The sequence below is a fragment of the Odontesthes bonariensis genome, chromosome 14 (assembly GCF_027942865.1).
Source record: "Odontesthes bonariensis isolate fOdoBon6 chromosome 14, fOdoBon6.hap1, whole genome shotgun sequence".
Classification (NCBI taxonomy): Eukaryota; Metazoa; Chordata; class Actinopteri; order Atheriniformes; family Atherinopsidae; genus Odontesthes; species Odontesthes bonariensis.
This window is the reverse complement of record NC_134519.1, coordinates 15,410,592-15,432,625: the sequence shown is the minus strand read 5'-3', so window position 1 is coordinate 15,432,625 and position 22,034 is coordinate 15,410,592. Positions and strand designations below refer to the sequence as shown.

Here is a 22,034-nt window from a genome sequence, read left to right as displayed (position 1 = left end):
CAGAGCTGCATCTTTGTCCACCTGACAAACTTTCAAAAAAGTCATGGATCTGATTCCTTTCTTTCAATTGTCTACAGTTGAGGGGAATAATGGGAAACTTACATTCAGGTCAAGTATGTTGGATGTATGGTATCAGATTGATTAACAGAAACACCAGTTCATCCGTATGCTTAACCAGTGAAGGGTGTGCAATCCAGAGTTTAGTTGCTGCATCTGTCCTCAGGGTATTTATCAGATTACTGAAAGACTCTTAGCATCTGGATTTGAGTTTATTTTTAGAATTTAAGGATTGAAGTTTCATTTAATTTATTCACAGACTTATGAATAGTCTTGTGACACTTTTGTACAGCAAGAAGAAGTCTTTGCAAGATCACAAACTCAAATCTTTGCTCGGAGTGAGCACATGATGACAGATGAGGGAAAAATATTCGCTTTTATGAGAGAACCAGACTCAGGGAGGGTGGCGTTCTGCCTCACCCAGATGGTGTGAGTAGAGAGTGGAGACAAATCCTGAATGAAAATATATACATATTGAAAAAGAAAAAAAATATTGCAACTCTGTTTTCAATCAAGCTACTATTTGAGTAATTTACAAATTTTGTCAGTTAATGGTCCTTGGGTAAATGCACAGGTATTTGACATTTTGTAGTAATCTAAAATAAATAGATAGATAAATAAAATATATACAAATACATCTTTCTTTGGCAGATACAGACATTTCTTGGATGTATTGCAATACATTTCAGAAGATATCAGTGACTTTTTTGTTGGTTATATGCTGTTGTATAATTTGCAACCATGAGAGAGACAGCAGTGAAGTTATTTGTATAAAAATATCTTTGACTATATTACAACGTAAATAAGAGGCACAACTCTCCTCAGTCAACATACACATCTATGAGGTTATTGTTGATAGGTAGTTCACTAAAATGAAACATTTCTAGCAGCATCACAAGAAAAAAAAAAGTCACACAAAACTAACCGTACACTGTGTTTCTGTGAAATTATAGTGCCCCGCTCTCATAATATTGGGCAGTATTGGCTGCACCTCAATTGAAGTGAGTCCAGAGAGTCTTGTGCTTGCAGCACAACCTGTTCCCCACTAGGTGTCCTTCTTGCCTGTGTCACAGCTGACGACTCGCCCTCAGGATGCACTTTTCTATCGGGGATTTTAAACTCAACGGATGCAAAGGATGACAGACTGCCGTTTCTATTTGCCCAGGTTTTGGAAGTATCAACAGTAGGCGACACCCTGAAGCCTCTTCCTTTCACACTGATCGAATCTTGTTTCCCACTTCTGATACTGGAGTCATCTAAGAAGGGGTCAGAGTCGCTTCCATGAGGCATGTTGTAGTAGGTGCACTTTGGAGTTAGAGGCTTTGCCATATCCTCAAGCTCTGATGAGGACAGGGCTGCAAGGGGCCTGTGCTGGGTTTTAGAGTGAGGTGGGGAATCCTCGCTTGTGTTCTCCTGACCTGTGTCCATGGACGTGCTATCGAAGTTACCGTACATTCCCACAGTGACTGGAGGCGATTTTCTTATCAGATGGTTCTCTTTGAGCAGCCATCTCCCTCGATCAATTAAAACCCCGTCGGCTGAGTCTTTGTCAGTGTTGAAAGAAATACATTGTACATTTTGTGTGTCAGCTTCAGTGTCTCCTTTTAATGAGCTTGCAGCACTGAGATAAGAAAGATCTTCCCTCGAGGCTTTAATGCCTGTGTCAGTGGATGAGAAACTCCCCACAAGGGAATTGTGCAAGGCATCTGAGCTATTTGCCACGGACAGTTTTGAGCCATCCCGCTCTATGTATGTCCTCTCAATCCTTTTTGCTGAATGGGGGCGCACTTGAAAACATTTCCCTGACGCCTCTTCTCCACTCTCTGAGACAATATCTAAAGACTCCTGAGTTTTATATCCTCCACTTTCCGATGTCTCTGGCCTATAATCAGATAAATCAGAGGTGTTTGGGCTAGGGAGGCATTTCAGCCCGTAAGAGCTATCCTTTCTACCTTTCGGTATCATACTCTGCTTTGTTTGTACAACTCGAGCATCCTCAGGCTCGATCCTAACTTTGCCCTGAGTGTCATATGTGAATATAAGTGCACAAGACTGGAGGGCATGATTCACAAAGTCAAGTAATTCCTGTGATATTTCCACTTGATGGGAAGAACTGCTGCTTCTTTCCTCACGCTCCTCTCCCACCTCGTCTGTTTCGCCTTTTACACCTTTGTCATCCTCACCTTGGCCTTCAGAAGAGTATGTGGCTGGAGATTCAGCGTTATGTTTAGATTTTGTGTCTTCACAACTACTAGTGGGCTGCTGGAAAGGAGAGGCCTCGTCATCAGCAAAACTGTCTACATCTTCAGAAACATGTCCTTTCTCTATCTCATCTGTTGATTGTGCTTCCATGTGCTTTAATCCCTCATCTAACTTGTTTTCTTCAACACTGCCCTGCTCCTCTTCACCTACAGTCTGCTCTGCTGCCATATTTTCTTCAACCTCTGACTCGTCTATGACTTCTTTCTCTTCTGTTGATTCTTCCATCAGACTATATCTCGTTTTCTCAAGAACTTTTCTGCTATCTTCAACGACATCACACTTTTCTTCTTCTGTCTCTTTCTCGCTATCATTGTCCTCCTCGCTTTCTCTCTGCTCCTCTTCTTCATTGTCCTCCTCGCTTTCTCTCTGCTCCTCTTCGTCATTGTCCTCCTCGCTTTCTCTCTGCTCCTCTTCTTCATTATCCTCCTCTTCATCATCCCCCTCACCATCCATCTCTATAAACTGCTCTTTCTCCTCCTTTTCTTTTTCCTCAACATCAACATCAATTTCCTCATTGGTCTCTTCAAAAACGTCCTCTTCTACATGTTTCTCAGTAACTGCATCAGTTTCTTCTTCCTCCTCCTCCTCTCCCAACTCTTCTTCTGCATCTTTCTGAATAAGTTCCCCCGCTTCTACAATGCCTTCTTTCACTTCCTCCTCTTCATCATCCCCCTCACCATCCATCTCTATAAACTGCTCTTTCTCCTCCTTTTCTTTTTCCTCAACATCAACATCAATTTCCTCATTTGTCTCTTCAAAAACGTCCTCTTCTACATGTTTCTCAGTAACTGCATCAGTTTCTTCTACCTCCTCCTCCTCTCCCAACTCTTCTTCTGCATCTTTCTGAATAAGTCCCCCCATTTCGACAATGCCTTCTTTCACTTCCTCCTCTTCATCCTGAGAACTTGGATCCTCTTCTTCCTTCTCCTCCTTTTCAGTAATTATAGACTCTGCTTCCTCTTCGTTTTCACCTGGCCTCTCCTCAGTTTCGCCTTCCATACTTTTGTCTTCCTCCTGTGTCTCTGCAGCAGCCTCTCTTTCATCTGTATCTATATCACTGTTCTCCTCCCCTGTTTCGTCTTCTACTAATCCTTCATCTGTCTCTTCGGTTTCTTCTTTCTCCCCTACTTCTAATCTCTCCCCCATTTCCTCTACCTCTCCTGTTATCTCTCCCTCTGTCCCTTCCTCTACTTTCTCAACAGAATCCTTGTCACTTTCTTTCTCTTCCTCCCCATCCTCCTGCTCTTCATTTTTCTCCTCCTCCTCCATTCCCCCCTCTTCATTACCATTCTCCTTTGCTTGTCCTTCATTGTCATTCTCTTCATCAGTTTCTATAACTGGTGTGTTTTCAGATTCTCTGATCTCTACTTGCTCGACTGCTTCCTTCTCCTTGTCTTTTGATGGCTCATTATTTTCTGTCTGTAACTCCTGATCCTCCTCAGGTTTGTCATTACCCTGTGTTACTTTAGTTATGTCCTCAATTGTTCTATTAGGCTCTGGTGAATGTTTAGTTTCTTCTGAGCATTCTTTGACAAACTGCTCCACATCTTCCTCTGTGTCTGACTGGTTTCTAACAGTTTCAACAAATGTGCTCTCCTCGACAGGGTAAAAACTTTTAGCCTGTTGGATTGTTGAGGTAATCTCTGCTCTGAGCTCTTGTGGCATGTTCAACTCATCCATCAGTTCATCAATGATCATATCCTGATCCTCAAATGCATCGCCAACTTCAGAGACAACATCTAGTGCAAACTCTGTTTCTGAAACTCTGGGGGAAAGAGGTTCACTTTCAAGCCTTTCCCTCAAAATCTGGAAATCATTCCACCTCTCTCTCAGCTGAGAAGAGGCTCTACTTTGCAAATCCGTCAGACTTGCTCTCTGCTCGTCCTCATCTTCAATTGTGGATATTCTCTGCAGGGATTCCATCATTAGCATGGCCTCCGAGGTGGTTCTCGACGGGTTACTCTCGAGGTGGTTCTCGACTGAGCCGTTTAGGCTCTCTCTCAGAGTCACCACTGACAAGAATGACATAAAGGCTTTACATGAGGAGCCAAACACTGAGGTTACTTGCTTTGAGAAATCAGGAAGGCTGTTAGAATTATGAAGAGTGGTTTCTTCATTGCTGGCAGATGCTCTTCTGATACACTGAATCGATGAACAAAGCTGTCGAAGGACAGGTTTTATCTTTGCTTTGGGGCTTAAAATGTTGGACGTAGATATTTCACTGTCATCTGGAACGATGGCCTCCGTCGATTTGTGTGACCTCAGCCTGTTCTCGTGGTGCACAGGGTCAGCACTGACACTTGGCATGGAAACACATAAACCTCGTGTTCGGTGATCACTGAGCAGTGGAGCTGACACTGGCCCTTCATGATAAATAGGAACTGAGAGACAAGAGGGTGATTTCTTCATAACATCACTTAAATTGCTCTGGCATTCATTTATTTCATCTGATTCAGAGTCATCGCCTATCTTAAATATAACCCTTGTCCGAGTATCTGCTTCATCCATGATTGCCTCCTCGGTGTATGGCACTTGGTCTGGGCTGACTTTCTCCAACCAGTCCTCAACATACTGGTGGATTAAAGAGGGGGTGGGATTGAGAGAAGGCATTGAACCACTCTCACTCAGTTCTAAAGACTTTTTGGGTGGTGACAAACTATATTCAATCATGGATTTTGGCTTGCTGGCTGTCCTCTTCCCTGTTGAAAGTGATTTTTTCGTTTCAAAAATGTCTGAAATGTTCTTCTTCATCTGAGGCCTTCCGGTTGGAGTATTTACGTTATAGCCATTATCCTTACCAGCGGTTTTGTTTGCGTTTTGTCTCTGAGATGGAGTTCTCTTAACATTTTCAGAGCTAACCAATGAGGCTGAATCCTTCCCAAGGGATTTTTCATCTTTTGCTGCCCTCTTAGGCTGAGGCTTTTCTGCTCCCTTACTCCTTAAACTGCTTTTAGAACTTATTAATGAATTCAAACTCTTTTTTCCCGCACTGGCGTCACTGCTAAGTTTGTCAGTTGACGAATATCTGCTATGTTTTGAAGAGCCAATTATGCTTTCCTTCTGTTTTTTATCTGTGATGCTTGATGAAGCTGAATTCTTCTCATTCCCAACTGGTCTAATGTTTTTCTTCTTCTTGCTTTTAGGATTGTTATCCTCTTTAACTGTCTCCGAATTTTTTCTGTTGACTGCCGCTTGGGCTTCGTTCTCAGTCAGTGAAGTTAAACTGTTTGTAACCTGATGTGTCAGAGATTCTCGCTCCGATGACAGAGATAGCATCTCCTCTTTCTGCCTCTGTGGTGAGTCAGCAGTGGGTGGCTGCCAGTTACAATCTATGTCACAATCATTGCTGGAAGAGGGAGGCCTTGACTCTGTGGATGGTTTGCTTTCTGACACAGGAGAGGAGCCAGGTGAAGATGCGCCTTCTGGACTATATTCGTCATTTGCGAAATAGTTGTCAAAGCAGCCTTGACTCTCATAAATATGCATCACAGTCTCTGTAACCTCCATCCCATCATTCCTTATCTGAAGGACTTCAGCTACCTCCGATGACTTGACGGAGGAGCGGTTGTTGTTTGCTCCTGCTGACGCAGTTTTCCTCGGCTTTGGGATCGGCCTATTGCTGCTGCTGCTGCTGTGTCTGACAACGCAGTATCCCTCAGTTGTCTCACCATCAGCTGTCCTCTCCACGTAGGAGTAATGTCCCAGGGTGCTCTCTTGAACCCCTGTTTCTGTTATCATCTTCACACTCTCCACAGATGTTTTCTTATTAACATGTCGAGGACCTGGTGTAGGAGGGCGCTTGAAACTCTGTTTTGCTTTACCCAAAGCAGTTGAACTGTAGCCTTCATATAATCGTTCATCATTAAAGCCAACGCCCTTTCCAGCTCCGTCATTATAGTTCTCCTCTTTTGATTCATCCTCTTGGATGTTTGAGGAATCTTTGGCAACGGCGTTGTTTGAGTCAGGTGAGCTGTTGCCCGACCCAGAAACAGAGGCACAGACTGTCCTCTTGTTAAGGCTAGAGCGGCTGAGCGTGGTGGTCCAGTGGAGCATCTCCTCCTCCTCCTTAATGGTCAGACGAACTTTCATCTCTACAGTCATGCTTCCATCTTGATTCACACGGAAAGACTTTTCAATGTCATCATCATGTGGCACAATGCCAGTTTGATGCTCATCATCTACCCTCCCAGTTCCACACATCTCCACTGGTTCGTGAGGCTGATTGGCTTCTGTTTCAATTGATCCACTGTGGTTATGCACGTAGCCATTCATGCTTCCATTCTGAGATTTGTTTATCTGGTTGACGATGTATCGCTCTGATGACAGGGAGAAGTTCCTCGAGCCTCTTCCACTTGAGACAGATTTGTTCTTCTCTTTTGTTGGAGGGCATTTGATGAAAATGGAAGTGGGGGACACAAGGAGAAAAAAATGACAAGCATCATACAGTGTTCATGCAAGTCTGATGGAAGCATTTAAGTAAAAGAGTTCAACATAATCATAAACAGTGCTTATTTGCTTTCACGTTGATGGTTAGATGATAAGTGAGTACCTTAATTGCCCTGATTCCAGCTTGTCTACTAAGCTATACATTGCTTCATATCAACTGTTATACCAATCCTGTCTCACAACAAATTAGGGTAGAGCAACACCTGCATTTATCAAGCCAAAGTTAAGGTAACTTTACTTTAACTAAAGCTTCACTTTAGGATTCTATCCCCTATTCCTCGTGCTTTCAGCTGCTGTTTCATCACTCTTTAAACAACTTTAGCAAAGAGCAACTACTGAATTTTTCATGTGAAGCACACTTCATGAAAGTCATATAATTATGCTGTCTTATTTCAGTTTTTTCTCCTTGATCAAGAGAGAATACAAAATGTAAAGTATGTGAAACAATGACTTTAGATGGTTTAGATGGTTAGTTTTTCCATTAGTCTTATAAATACTTACTAGTTACAGGCTGAAATGTCAATGGTTCCTCAGTTTCCATGTACATGACCTGAGCCTTCTGGCCTGTTTTGTGAAAACTGTTGTTTCCTAATCTGAAGGGCTCGTTGCCCGCAGCCACAACAACTCCAGAGCACAAGATAAGTGCAGGAAGACTATCAACCTGAAAGAAAAAAATAGAGACGTTAGAAATATAACGGCATCAAAATGTTATTTTTCAAATAGAAACATGGCAATGGTTTATTTGAACTGTTTCATACTAATTAAGCAACCATTTTTAGTTTTGCAGTATAGCATTTGCTAAATTACTTTGCTCTCCTTGCATGGACAAGTACCTTGAGTTGTTTATGCCACACCTTATCATGACAGACCACTGGTCATGGAACATAAGTAGGCATTAATGGTGTTAGTTGCATTTAAAGATTCTCATGATCTTTAACTGGAGGCTTGTTAAAGGATTAATGTGGTAGCTCATCAGGGGGTAGATATTTTGATTGCGCCTCTTAGCACTTCTTGGAATACGTTTACCTCACGCTTAATCTTTCTCTGCCAATCAAACTTTTAAAAGCCATTAAAACATTCTACAAAATCAATCTGCACTTCAGCCCTCTATCAGGTCCTGCACTGCATTCAAACCATGCCTCTAAAATTGCATCACATCTGAAAACTTCCCTTACAGACTGTGCAGGGCCATGTTATACAGAAGGGAACTCTAGTGCAAGTAAGCTTTGCAGTTTTAATTAAGATATCTATGTAAAACATTCAAATATACTATCAAAATTAAAGAAGGGTTCATCTGAGAGGAGTAATGGTGCATAAAGATAAGGCTGATTTCTGTTTGTTACTGTCTGCCAAACAGAGTAAAGACAATCCTGTTTGTGTGACCCAGACACACCATTGCTTAATATAGCTGTGGGTCACTTTAGAAAATAAGTCCATTAAGGACAAAACCAGAAGTTGCATTAACTAACACAGCATGGAGCAGACTGAAAAGGCATAAAATCATCCCCTGGTTTGCATATTTAAACACACTGAAATGAAAATAATTTGTAAATAAATTGTGTTATTTGCTTATTCATCCCTTGTTCAGTGCAAAATACATGTAAAAGAAATCTCAACTGACCAATTTGTCAATATTCCCTTTATGTGAATAAAAAAAAAAACTTTGACGATTCAAATTAAACTTGCCGTCACATAAGTTTGTGCTAGTATGAGTTGGTCTCATTCATTAAATAATAGGTAATATATTGAATCAATATTGAAGTACTTTCTTCCTTAAGCTGCAGTCTGCAACTCTTTTTCAAACATAATGCCTGGAACTGTCCGGGGATTCTGTAAGTAGTACATTAAATACCCCAATACAAAAAAAATGAGTTCTCTAGGTCCCCTATATGTCCCGCTAGGTCCCTCCAAAGCCAGCAGGTTTGTTTACAAAATTGCAGACCGGACCGGTAAAAGGTAACCAATCAGGTTATACGAGCTGGGCTCTGCTGCCTGTCAATCACCGATTGTGCACGCGCGATACAAGGTAGGCTCGTCCCCAGCTTATTTACATTGAACTTCATTACGGGCTAGTCTACTTACTGTGTCTTCCATGATCGCAAATGACAGGTGAGTTGATGAATGAGGAGTCGTGTACGCGCATCTGGCGTGCACGTAGACGTGCACGAGTTCACATGTGTTTTGATGGGGCGGGACAGGAAGTTGAATAACTTTTTATTTTTCGGTTAAAAAATAAGCATTTCTTGCATTTTGCGACTGCGGAGGTCACCGTTTTCAACTTTAAGCGTTCTGATAGATCATGTAAACTCTTAAAATGCCAAAAAAATAGGACTTTACGTATGACAACAACAAATCCTGCAGACTGCAGCTTTACTAACCTCTTATCCAAACATTGTGGGTGAGGGATGTGCATATGATCCAATCAAATCTCATGAATTACATGAGGTTACATTTAACTCATTTGGAAATTGAGTTTATCCCAGCAGTCCATTTTATAATGTGTCTCTGTTTATGCAACCCTCTTACACCGGATGTCTTTCCACTCAATCATGCTCACAGAGGGTGATCAGATTCTCCTACTACTGTAGTAGTCTGTAGTCTCTTCCCTTCATTGAATCCTACAAATATGTCGACATTTTGAGATTTCTTTGTTTTTTACAATTTGACAACTAGATTCATCAACTATGTCTGACTCCAGCCTGTCTGAAGAGGTTGGATGATCATCTCCAAACAGCCTTTAAAAAATGTAAATAAAACCGAATTTAAACTAAACTAAAGTAGACAGAATATAATCATCCTAAAATGAATCCCATGAGAGTGATTTACTACTATTCATGCACGTAAAAGAGTCTCAAGGGTCAAAGTCCACATCAAAGGAAATTGTTATATTCCACAGAAAAAACTGCCCCATAACTTCTTGGAAGGCCCTGTTTGTAATCAAGGTGTTACTACTTTTACTTATCTGACATCGAAATATAAAAACTTACATAATGCCTGCCTAGTTCAGAACATCTCAAACAAAAGCCCTTCCACGTATCAACTGTGGCTAATCAGACAAAAAAAAAAAATACATCCCCCTTAACCCACCACTGTTTCTCTGGTAATTCACACATGCCAGACGTCCATAGTATCGTTGGTTATAGTGCTCTGTTCTACAATTGCTGGCTTGTCTTTACAGATATAGTTAGTTGTGCCAATGTTACTACCTTCCTTACCACCTAAACGGCATAAAACACGGCAGATTCACTTCAACCTCCCATGCTGTCTCTGTACTTTCATTCATGACATCAGTGTGCAACCAAGGCCCATCTAATATGTGAAAAGCTCTGTAACTGTAGAAACAACAATTTGTCTTCTCATCTTGTTACTTGTTTACAGTTTTTATGCAAAGCTGACTAATGGCTCTATCTTTACATTGAATGGACATGTATGTGCATGGTATGTATCTACTCTCTGCAAAAAACAAATAAGCGTATTACCCCAAATGTCTTACCATTCCCAACAAGTCCTAGCCTGGGAATTCCCATGCTGCTTTGCGCGCGATTTCATTCACACTGCAAAGGCAGCCTGGAAACCACCACCCTTATTTTTGCCTGAGTTAGGGAACCAATCACAGAACGGGGGGGGGGGGGGGAGCTTGTAGAGTGTTAATCCAACATGGCAGCGGACACAACGTTATCGTTCGATGCAGCCATAGAAAGTGTTTTAAGTAGCTTAGAACGCAAGTTTACTTTTAAAAAAGAGCAACGTTTGGCGTTCACAGTAAAGCGTCTTCTTCCTCGTCGAATTTCTGTTGCTCTACATACGTCATCTGGTATAAGTGATACAATTGGCTATGAATCGCGCGCAAAGCAGCATGGGAAGAACCCGACGCCATTTGATAGACATTCGTAGCGCCCAATAAAAGGCTCTAGGCATTCGTAAACCACGCCTCAAATACGAGAAAATGCACACCTAGTTCCCAGACCACCATCTAATCGAGATGTGGACGCGTCAGCCAGGCTAAACAAGTCCTCCAATCAAAACCTATTCCTGTAAGGAATATTATTTATAGGAGGACTTTATTTGGACTTGATTAAACTAATATTATGCTCATTTCACAAATCTAGTGATCATTCCCATTTCCAGTTTATCCACTTACTCTTCTGCCTTCTGTAGAGTAGAGTTTCAGCACTGGAAACTGCAGGATTTGAGACAAGTAATCCAGCAAAGCATCAAATGTTGGTGCTATTCTTCTCTGCAACACAACTGTACGTTTAACAGTGGGATCCCTGTTTTTGATGACCACAAGCTTCTTTGGTGTTCGTACTACCACCCTTTGGGTGACCTTTGCTGGCCTGTTGACAGCATTATTCCCTTTACCAGACTGGCCAAATTGGAGTCTTTGACGCCTTCGTCGCCCTGCACTGGGCGGTCTGGTGGTATTCCAAGGAACCTGCCGCTGGCTCACTTCGTCCAGGTTTAGAGGTTTCACACGCTTCTGATCAGAGCAAACATAAGATCCCCCATCCTGTAAATCATCTAAAGCTTTAAGAAGGTGCGTTCCTCGAGGTGTGGTGATGGTCCTAACTCCAAAAGGCAGAGGCACTTTCTTGGACAGAGCATCTAGCAGAGCATCAAACGTCTTGAAGGTGCGGGCAGTGATGATCATACGATGCCCACTGAAAGTATAGTCACCGCTTTTGTAGAAGCATACTCTTTTAGAAGTTGAAGGTTCAGAGATGGACTGCAAAGGTCGGGATGGTAACGTCTGCCCACTGTCAGAGGACAACCCCTGGGCTGGGGGGTCCTGGATGGGTGTGTTGCTCATATTGTATGGAGGAGACTAGAAAGAAAGGAAACATAAAATCATTCTGTAGCTTTAATTTTTCATTTGCTGCTAAAGTTGTGTGAAAATCAAAACAAATCAAGACTTTCTCAACATATTACACTCTTATTCAATGAACTAACACACATATTGTGTTCTGTGATGTGCCACATTTCCTCGAGGCTCTAAAATAGTGTACTTTCTACAAATGGCATAGTGGCCAAGACAGCATTGATATATACAGCATTTCTTCAAAAAAAATATATATATGTAAAATTTGAAAAGACTTTATATCTTTGCATATTATCTTCCTAAAATGTGATTCCAGTTTCATAGTTCTTTAAGACGCCATTCTACACAGAAAAGCAAAAAATAAATGTCCAGCTTATCAAAATGTCATGTTTTTGATTATGGGTGGTAATTCCATTGTGTTTAACTATATTTTTTTTCCTTATATTTGTTGTCATTGGTAAATCAAAGTGGTTAATATTGCTTTTTTTTAATCAGGAAAACAGTATATTACACTCTTCAGAGGCAGTTTATTTAGCAGTATCGTAACCTACACCCTAAAATATAAACTTAAAGGTGTTTAAACAGCTACAAGCATTTTAACAAAACCTGAACGTCATACAGTCCACTCCATGAACTAAGATTTAGTGCTGAACTGTTAACACACAGCGCTTTACAGTCAACAAGGTGTGTCTAAAAAAAACAGTTGACTTCATCATTTGAATGTATTTTGTCTATTATATTCATATAATAATAAATAAAAATTACTTGGCTGATGCGGAAGTTGCACGACATCGACAGATAAAATGGTAGAGGAGAGCATATTGGTACATTTTTTTTTCTCTCTTTATTTAACCAGGTGAACCCCATTGAGATCGAAATCTCATTTTCAAGGGGGACCTGGGCAGTAATCTGCAGGACATATCAACCTGGTTACAAAAATATATGCCCTTGTGTTCAAGAAAAGAGTATGTTGTATAGCATATTTAACGGTTATCATATTGTATATATAAGTTTACAGTAAAAAAGCAACAACGCCATGACCAAATCCAGTTCACCATTAATTATAACCGTCCACTGACACTGTGAACAGCAAGTCTAAGTGATTGTGAACCCAGGCCTTACACACGGCAATCATACAAGGCAGTAAGACAAATTACATCCTGTATGAAACAAAAGAGAAAACAAAACAGAACAAACATTTCAGCTGACATGATGAATAAAGCTTACCGTAAAGCTCGCATTTCTCCTGAATTATAACAGCAAAAACAGCATAAACTATTCATCTGTTGTTGCTCCGAGCTCTGGTCAAAGCCTCTCAGCGGTGTTCATGGGCTATTTTGGGACACGCAACATCATGGCCAATTTGCTTAATCTTTGCTCACACTTAATCAGCACATAAGGTAAGAAAAGGGGGACTTACACAGGACCTGTGCAGCAACAGATTGGAAACTTTTACTTTGCTTGTATCATTCTTGAATTTCCAGAAGCTGTTAGTTTTGCGTTTTCCTGAAGATATGGAACAACATTTTTTGATTTCTTCAAGTAGAATAGATATGTCGTTGAGATTCTATTTTTTAGGAAACCTCAACTTCAAAGAAAATCATGCAAAAGTTTTGATCTGAATTTTTTTTGTTTGATACGTAAGGAGCCTTTGCACTAAAAGACTAAGTGAGAGAAAAACTCAGGGAATGTGCGTGTAAAAGGCTAACTGGTTTGAGAGGAAAGGGGACTGGTGAGAGTTGGAGAAAGTAAATAAAATGTCTGGGTTAAATCATACGAGTAAACCTTTGCTGTTCCCAACAGATACCGCAGGTGGCTTGGAGTATTCCAATTTGCAAGCAGCCTGCATAATCAGATTTGCAAGGTCTTGGCCTAATAGGGATTAGTTTAAAGATTTTGCGCACTTGCTGACAGCATGAGGCAGAATAAGGTCTTTAGAGTGCACTTTTACCTCACAGCAGGTATTAGTAACTCCACCGCCAGACCTCAAGACACACATTGTCAGTATTTGGACTTGTCACATTCCATGCATTTCATTATTGTATATCCACAACAATATACCTAGCAATAGATTTGAGATTGATTTTAATTTAGGCTTTTTAGATTGTAACTAATGGTCTAAATGCAATAGGAGGTCAACGCTGTGTCACTATTCTGTAGTTGTGAGGCAGTGTGCCAATTCCTAACTGCCCCCAGCTGAGTAAAAGCTACTGCTTCCTAATAACATGTGCTTGCTCATGGAAGGAGGGGCCTGACCGGTGCGAGTGGCAGCGAGGGTCACACAGAGTCCAGTGCAAGTAAACGACCGAACCACTCACATTTTTTCAGGTGTGTTAGTATTCCCTTTTGCCAACTGTACATTTAAACCACTTTAACAACCAGCTTGGCGCTTTTTTTTTTTTTAATTGTTACAAGGCGAATGTAGCACATAACGAAGAGTGTTCATCTGCCGTTTGCAAAGTTGGTGGTTTGATTCCTCGCTTCCCCAGACCACAAGTGTCCTTGGGCAAGGCACTTAACTCAGTACTGCCTCAGAAAGTGAATGTGTTGATGTGAGTGACGGAGAAAAAGAAACACTGTGTTGCCCGTAACACTGAATAAAGGACGAGCTGTGTAAGAGTGTGTGAATGAGTGAATGGGGCCTGTAGTGTAAAATTGCTTTGAGTGGTCAACTAGTCCAGAAAAGCGCTGTGTAAGGACAGTCCATTTACCATTTAGGTCACAAGTTTGCACACCTCTGCCTTCATCAAGAGCCAGAGACAAAACCAGATGACTCTCCGTGCAAGTGTGAGGTTCTTGCACTGCCTTTTAATTACACTTGGTGCCTCATTGTGTCAACTGCAGCAAAACATACACTTTATATTTACAACTATCTTTCTAGTAGTGGAAATGCCAACAAACTGACGGCATCTTGATAGGCCTACCTGTTTTTTCACACTATTTTGCTTATGATTTAACAATCTATAGTAGGTATCAATTTAGATTACAATAACGTTTGTCTCTACAGTTGTTTAAATACAAGTGGCTCTTTGACGCCATCTAGAGATAATTTGATATAATGCTAAAAAGAGATACATTTTTTTCTCATAGCGAAATTAGTCAGACGTGTTACTCCATATGTTTGTTCAAAACTGGGAAAATGTTGAGCTATGTCAATATATTATTGACTATTTATCAACAACGCCTCTAGCGTCTGCCAAAGTAATCCTTGGTTCTGTCTCGATTACGTCTCCTTAAGTTTATGTGGGCATCGTCTAGTCAGGTCTGCTACACAGCGGAGAGTCAGTGTGCGGTCCCGGTCCGCCAAGTTGAGGCCGCCGCTTTCTGTTCAGTGGTGAGGTCTTTGTCGCGAGTTTTCTTTTTTTGGTCGCATCTTAACATTTGGATCCACCCGATCAGTCAACATGGGCAAGAAGGAGGAAGAGGAGATAATCAGAATCGCGAAAAAGATGGATAAAATGGCGCAGAAGAAGAACGGGGTGAGATGTCTAAGGGGAATGAATGCCTACCTGTCTGCAGCTAGCCGACAATGCTAATGTTGATGTGTAGCTAACGTAGCCACTAATGGGATGTGATGAGGGTTGATGCTAGCGAATATGGGTTCTTGTAAGTTCGTCCATTACTAACAACAATGCGCAGATGTGTATTTATTTTACCAATGCCCACTTGCTTACCTTTAACAATAAGATGCACGGCTATTATGTGTGTTTCTGACTTACCGGTTAGCTGCAAACAACTAGCTTTCTCACAAGTCTGTTTATGTTATTAGTATGTAGCCACATAGCATACTAACCCCTGCTAGCCTTGTGCCTTACAGAAAATTATAATCCTGCATGTGGTTATTTCAGCTGAATATCGATTTAAAACATTATTTTATTCAAAACAACGTTGTCACCATGCATGTTTTAATCGTGTGAGCATATTTGAAGCTTTTGAGCAGCTAGCTTAGTTCGTCTTTTTTCGCCTACCATTTAGCCGCCTAGCTGCTGTAACTACTGTAGTAAGCACAGTGGCGTTAAGCATTAACAAAGCTTTGGCTAACGATTGTGTGCAGTATTAATCTTCCGGTGTATTTATATATTACTCAAGTCCAGTTCTCAAGGTTTTCGTAATTAATTTGGGTATTTCCATTTTGTGCTACTTACTCTAGCCTCCACATTTGACAGCTTGAGTTACTCACTCGAAAAATGAAGATTGTTCTGTGGTTAAAATAACAAGAATTTGATATCTTTTTATATCTCATCAAAATCAGACTAACATACATGAATGAAGAAGAGTGTCTTTTCCTCCACCTACTCTGTTCTCCCAATAACGACTAATTTACAAATCTGTCCGTATTTCATTTTGGTAAGCTTACTTGAATTGAAACATTACAGAAACAACAAGAAAAACTTTGGCTCATGTAGATTAAATCCATATTTGCGTGAAATCGAGCCATGCTGATGTCATGCTGGGTCAGAAGTTCTTGTCCATCTGTGTATGAATAAGCAAATGAAAAAATACCTTTGAAGTTCAGTGTAAAATGGTTCGATCTTCTGTCCTCTGCAGGTCGGAGCTTTGGATCTATTGAAAGAGTTGCGCAGTGTTCCCATGACTCTGGAACTGCTTCAGGTATATTTGCTCATTTATTCTCAGGGTTTGTTGTTTTTGCTACTCTGAAGCACTGACATGCTGTCTTTCCACAGTCCACCAGAATTGGAATGTCCGTTAACGCCATCCGCAAGCAGAGCACAGATGAGGAGGTGACTTCTCTTGCCAAGTCCTTGATCAAGTCGTGGAAAAAGCTTTTGGGTAATTATTATTTACTAGAAGGGAACCGGGAGAGGACAACAGGAGGCAGACGCATAACTTAACACGTCGCACACAAACTATTCTCGTTTCTTATCATCTTCTCTCCAAAACAAGCCACAGTTTCACAACAACACATCCGTGTGAGGTGAAGAAGCTGAAGGCTAACTGATAATCATTACTCAAGAGCGACCAGCTCCGTATGTCATTGATGAAAAACGCAAAGCAGATGCTGCTTTATTCATGCCTTGTTTTTGTGTGTATTTCCGCCCCCATCTGCAAAGTCAAATTATGCTTTTCTCGTTCAGGCTTAGTTTGTACATACTGACTGTGAGTTAGAAGTAGTGTTTGCAGTGTGTTCATGTGCTATTTCGTTTTGTCCAGACACTGATGGCACAAGGAGACTCGGCAAAGGTCCCCAACATAACCAAATAACACAGAATTTTCAACAGAGAGACACATATCACCACTTCGTCAGGCAACTCTCTCAAGCTTCCAGTCCTAGCTTTATTAACACTTGTACCACTCTAGCTTACTTGCTAATCGTTTTTGCCTAATTTCTGTCACTTGGACTTCAGATGAACCTGGAGGTGGAGAGAAACCCTCAGACGAGAAGAGGAAAGAACAAACAACACCTGTTGTCTCTCCCTCGCAGGGAAGTCCAGAGGCAAAAGAAGAAAGGTAACAAGAAAAGGCTGTTTGTTGTTTTTTTTAATACTTATTACACCACATTTCTGGTTTTTAACGTGTGTTTGGGGCAGTAGCTGGTTATGATGCTTCTTATAACTCCCACAGCAGCTCCAGCAGTAATTCCAGCAGCAAGAGCGAACCCACTGAAGTTGCTTCCAACACGTTAATCAACTGCTTTCCTCGAGCCCCGAACACCTCCGACTCTATCAGGGTCAAGTGCAGAGAGATGCTGACCAATGCTCTGCAGACTGGAGGTAGAGAGGTTCAGCGTTTGATATCCACTATGTTTGGTTACTGTTGCTTGATTTACTGCATTTCAACTTTTTATTCCCTCCTTCTGAAACCTGTTTTGTTTTTCAGACGATCATATTGCTATTGGTGCCGATTGTGACGAGCTCGCAGCACAGATTGAGGAATATATCTTTTACACTGAACGCTTTTGAAGCAGTCATTTGTGTTGCTCTAAATACAACTATTGTGTTTTCAGCTGTCAAAGTGAGCACATGAGTGATTTCTAATGTCTCTTGACTTATTTTGTGCTATCAGTTGTACAATGCCTCATAAGTTACGTGATTTAACATAACTTATAAACACATCAGTTGACGGTGTAGTTTTACGCTCTGAATTTTGTAATAGATAATGAATTCTACCACACTGTTACATTTGAATTTCCTTGACTTGCTTCACTTATTTTCCAAGAGTTTAAGAACACAGACATGAAATACAAGAACCGCGTGCGGAGCCGGATCTCGAATTTGAAGGATGTGAAGAACCCAAACTTAAGGAGGACTGTACTGTGCGGAAGTGTGACTCCAGAGCGGATGGCCAAAATGACCGCAGAGGTATGCTTTCTGTTCATGTAAAAAGAGTTTTAAAGAAGTGTTGCATGCTCTGGCTCCATATGAAGCCAGAGTGAAAGACACTTTCTTCTTCTTTTTAAAGGCATAGGTAATATTGGCATGTTTCTGTAGGAAATGGCTAGTGATGAGCTGAAGGAAATGAGAAAGAATTTGACCAAAGAAGCTGTCAGGGACCACCAGATGGCCACCACCGGGGGCACTCAGACGGATCTTTTCACCTGTGGCAAATGCAAGGGGAAGTGCTGCACCTACACACAGGTAGAAATGTCAGCTTATAGATGCACCTCTAGATGTTACGATGTACGGTGAAATGAGTGTGGAGTCTTATGTTATTCATGTGCAGCATTGTTCATGTTGGCATGCTGGTGAGCTAAACAAATGATATGAAAATATGCTCCCTATATGCTTTGATTAGGTTATTGCTTCATGCAATAAATGAATGCTGCGGGTGGGTTTATCAAGCACGATGCTGTAATAAGTGGTGTTTTCCTTTGTTTTGCTCATTCCCAGGTTCAAACTCGAAGTGCTGATGAGCCAATGACCACATTTGTCTTTTGCCAACAGTGTGGAAATAGATGGAAGGTAAGTTTTTTTAGTGAAGGTTTTGCCGACTCGGTCTTGACAACCATTAGCATGGAGACGCCCATCAGACTTTCTGAAATTGTGTTGTCTGAAGCCTGATTTATGCTTCAGGCGCAAAGCCTCTGACGCTCGGACGCAGAGCCTCTGCGAGCGTCAAAATCTTGACCACTCCCCCACGCAGTGGCTCTGCGCGCGTTGTCGTGCACCTCAGAAAAATCCTGACTACACGTCGGACGCACGCAGACCACCAACGGAAGTGCGCAGACAAAAGCGGCTGTGATTGGTCCTCGGTGTGCCTTTCCGGTTGTCTGTGTGGCTTCCTCCTTTGCATTTTCGCCAACTCCAATAAAAGAAGTTATTCTTCTTCGATGTCGAGCAACTCCAGATCCATATCTTGCATACACTTTTTTTTTTTTTTTTAAAGATAAACACTTCCGCCGGCGCCGCCGAAAGTTCTCGTTACCGCCCACCGAAATTCTCGCGAGGGGAAACTGCTGTGCGTCCCTAGAAATTCCAGACCGAGGTTGCAGAACCATAACATGAAAAGTGGTTCGCGACCAGAGCAAAGCAACACGTCAAGACGATAGACGCAGAACTATAATCCGCCCTTGACTCCACATTACAACCATCGATAGTTTCAGTGTTGTAAGTTGAAAAACACACACACGCTGTGAACCAGAACATTTACGTCCCAATGCTTTCCATTTTTCAGTGTCATGAGAGTTCACAGGTTATACAGCCCCGTTGTAACTTAAAGGCACAGTCACAGTTTCTAGTGTGTGACACCTACATTTCATCACCATCACTAGTTTGCAAGGCTCCCTCTGGGTCCTTCTGCATCTGCGTGTGACAACTCTGTGTGTACCTGAATCAATCTCCACTCAGATAATACCAGAAAAAGGAGACGAGGCACTGCAGAGCAACCAAGGCACTTGTTCTGACAAGAGATATTTTGCTGAAGAATCGCCACAAAGTACTGTGGACTAATAACATGCCATACCAAGATCAGCCAAGACCAGTGGCTAATAATTGTTTTTGATACTTTATACTGCGAGAAAAAAAACTGAATATTATTCAATTCACATCAACTCAACTCAACTCAACTTTATTTATAAAGTCCTTTAAAACAGCCGTGGCTGAGACAAAGTGCTGTACATGAATAACAGCACAAAGTATAAGGCATAAAACATATATACCAACGCATGGAAGCTTTAGTTTAGCTGACCCAAAAGGTGTGAATAGGACAGCGTGCACATCTGCTGAGTCCTTAGCAGTTTGTGGATGTGGAACTCATTTTCCCACCCTGAGGGATGCCAAATAACCACAATATAAGCATTGTTTCGTGTCATCGCTTTCTCTTTTACCTTGTTTTCTGTATCTTTCTGTTTCTTCTTTGTTCTTTTTAGTCTTGAATGATTTGAAGTATTGTTTATTTTCTATATTCATTATCCCCACGGTCAGTTTAACATTAATGTTCTAAAGTTTTACTGCACACACACAGACATAGAGTTTGTATTCTTTAAGTTTAAGCGTTCAGATGCATTTCAGAATCAAAAACCGTAACTGAGGTATTTGGTAATTCTTCCAGAAAAACTGAATTATCCAACCCCTGAATTCCAATCAGATGCAGCTGCGTTGTGTTCTGTCTGCAACATGGACCGCGTCCAATTTTCATCTTCAGGGATTGTTATTCCACCCGTTAATGTTTTCAGAAGCTTCCCTGAGGCTACTTGGCATTCTGAGGTGTTGAAAGTACATGGTCGCTCTAAAATGCCATTTGCAGCCTCCTGATAATTGAATACATCCATTACATAGTTATGACCAGTGACACCAGGCTAGAAGTCAACCTGTAATAGGGTCTTGACTCGAATAAAGAGCAGTTCAGAGGTTAAGAGAAAAGAAAAAGCTTGCTACGTTATATGATACAAAGATACAACACCACAGAGGATGAGTGGAAATTATTAACAGGAGTTCTGAGAGTTCGGCCTGATTTTTCTGCTTGTTTGAGTGAATGCGACTTTCGCAGTCGAGCAAATGCTCCCAGTGTTGCATGAAGCTGTGTGAAAGACTGAACAAAAGCACAACAAGGCTACCTTTGCTGTTTGATGTTTCTGCAATTTCCATTTTTGTCGATGGTCAGAGTTTGATCAAAAATGACAAACCTCAGTCAGAGCAACACAACATGCGTATCCTTGTGCATCCCTCAAACCATGAGCCGCTCCTCCTCTGTGACCCCCAACAATTGAGTTTTGTTTGAATGGCGTCCGTGGTGATGATGCAGATCTGAATGAATGGCAGGTGATGAGTGTCACGCGCCTGTCTGCCCTTTGTAGAGCAGTTCAGCAGAGAGAACCAGAAAATAGTGCCTCCGAAACAATTAATTAAGTCCTGTCGTTTTGTGCGGAAACCAAGAATTCATATTCTCCACCTTCCGGCTGCTTATTAATTATGTGATCGTAGCTGTCTCAATTAAGTACGTGAGTAATTCATTTTTGCTTTCTTGTGCCCTAGTTCTGCTGAATCTGCCGGCATCATCCTCAGCACTCCGACAAGTAGCAAAATTCCCGGACCAGGTTCTGTCTTATCTGCAACAGATTGGAGCTTTTTATTCTGTGGTGTATTGTTCACAACACGCCACACGAAGATACCACTGCGGTTACCGTTTGAATAAATATCTTGTTCATAGATTGACCTCATTGTCAGTTCCCCCGACGCCCCACCCCCCCTTCCCCAAATCCCGTTTACTATTGTTATTAGTTGTTTCTGTGTCAGATATATGCCATCAATCCTGTCTCATTCTCTTTTATCTGCATTTTTTATACGTAGTTTTAACACTTTGGCAAATGTTGTTTTTGCTTTTCCCACACAGCATTGCATTGTTTTATTTAATTCTCCAATAAAATGTAATCCATTTGATTAAATAGAAGTGCTTTTAATTACTTGTCTTTTATGATGCGCCTTCAGTCTTCTGCTCATGTAAATTTTTTACATTGTACTAATGCCAGTAAGGATCTGAGAGGACAAACATGTTGTGTGTGGGAGTATACTTTTGTAATTGGTGGAATATTCATCACATCAAAGTGAATGCTGATGTATGCATATTAATCTGTGCAGAGACAGGACAATCTCATTGGCTGGATCAGGGAAGACGTTCAATTGTTCCCCTTTTGCTGAAGCTTTTTTAGATTGCCAGGTGCAACCACTCTGTGCTGATGAGCTGCTTTACTGCCTGATCCCCAGTCAAAGCTGAACCCAGATCAGATGTGCAACAATCTGAGAGTTTAATTGTTGAAAAAGTGTGATATTGAGCAAGACTGGTGATCAAAAATGAATCTCTTAATTAAATTCAAACAAAATGGGAAGGAAGTTTTGTTCTACTGTTTGTCTGAAGAATCTCATTGACTTAATTTGACTTATCAGAGGTTTAGGGGTTGCTTTCTCTTAGATTAGTTACACTTCTTAAAATATCTTGTTCATTTCAGGGGCACGAATCGTGAATACTCTACCTGCTCTTCCCCAGGACTCATTTG

At 41.3% G+C, this 22,034-nt stretch overlaps 2 protein-coding genes across 3 annotated transcripts; one reads left to right on the top strand and one right to left on the bottom strand.

Moving 5' to 3' along the window:
- Window positions 1–1,020: 1,020 nt before the first annotated feature.
- LOC142398284 (uncharacterized) lies at window positions 1,021–11,575 on the bottom strand. Its single transcript, XM_075482246.1, has 5 exons — window positions 10,907–11,575; window positions 7,267–7,426; window positions 3,225–6,692; window positions 2,997–3,149; window positions 1,021–2,906 (listed from the first exon to the last, which is right to left on the bottom strand). Exons 1-5 carry the CDS (start codon window positions 11,573–11,575, stop codon window positions 1,021–1,023), a joined length of 6,336 nt encoding a protein of 2,111 aa, XP_075338361.1.
- Window positions 11,576–14,831: 3,256 nt separating this feature from the next.
- tcea1 (transcription elongation factor A (SII), 1) lies at window positions 14,832–21,430 on the top strand. 2 transcript variants are annotated; one of them, XM_075483099.1, is made up of 10 exons: window positions 14,832–15,063; window positions 16,133–16,195; window positions 16,270–16,375; window positions 16,951–17,053; window positions 17,171–17,316; window positions 17,423–17,479; window positions 17,750–17,904; window positions 18,034–18,180; window positions 18,433–18,504; window positions 21,016–21,430. In XM_075483099.1, the coding sequence occupies exons 1-10, from the start codon at window positions 14,989–14,991 to the stop codon at window positions 21,022–21,024; spliced, it is 933 nt and encodes a 310-aa protein (XP_075339214.1). In that variant the 5' UTR covers window positions 14,832–14,988; the 3' UTR covers window positions 21,025–21,430. The 2 variants fall into 2 exon arrangements, with proteins under 2 accessions (XP_075339214.1, XP_075339213.1); XM_075483098.1 differs by having other exon boundaries at window positions 14,833–15,063; window positions 17,168–17,316.
- Window positions 21,431–22,034: the final 604 nt, after the last annotated feature.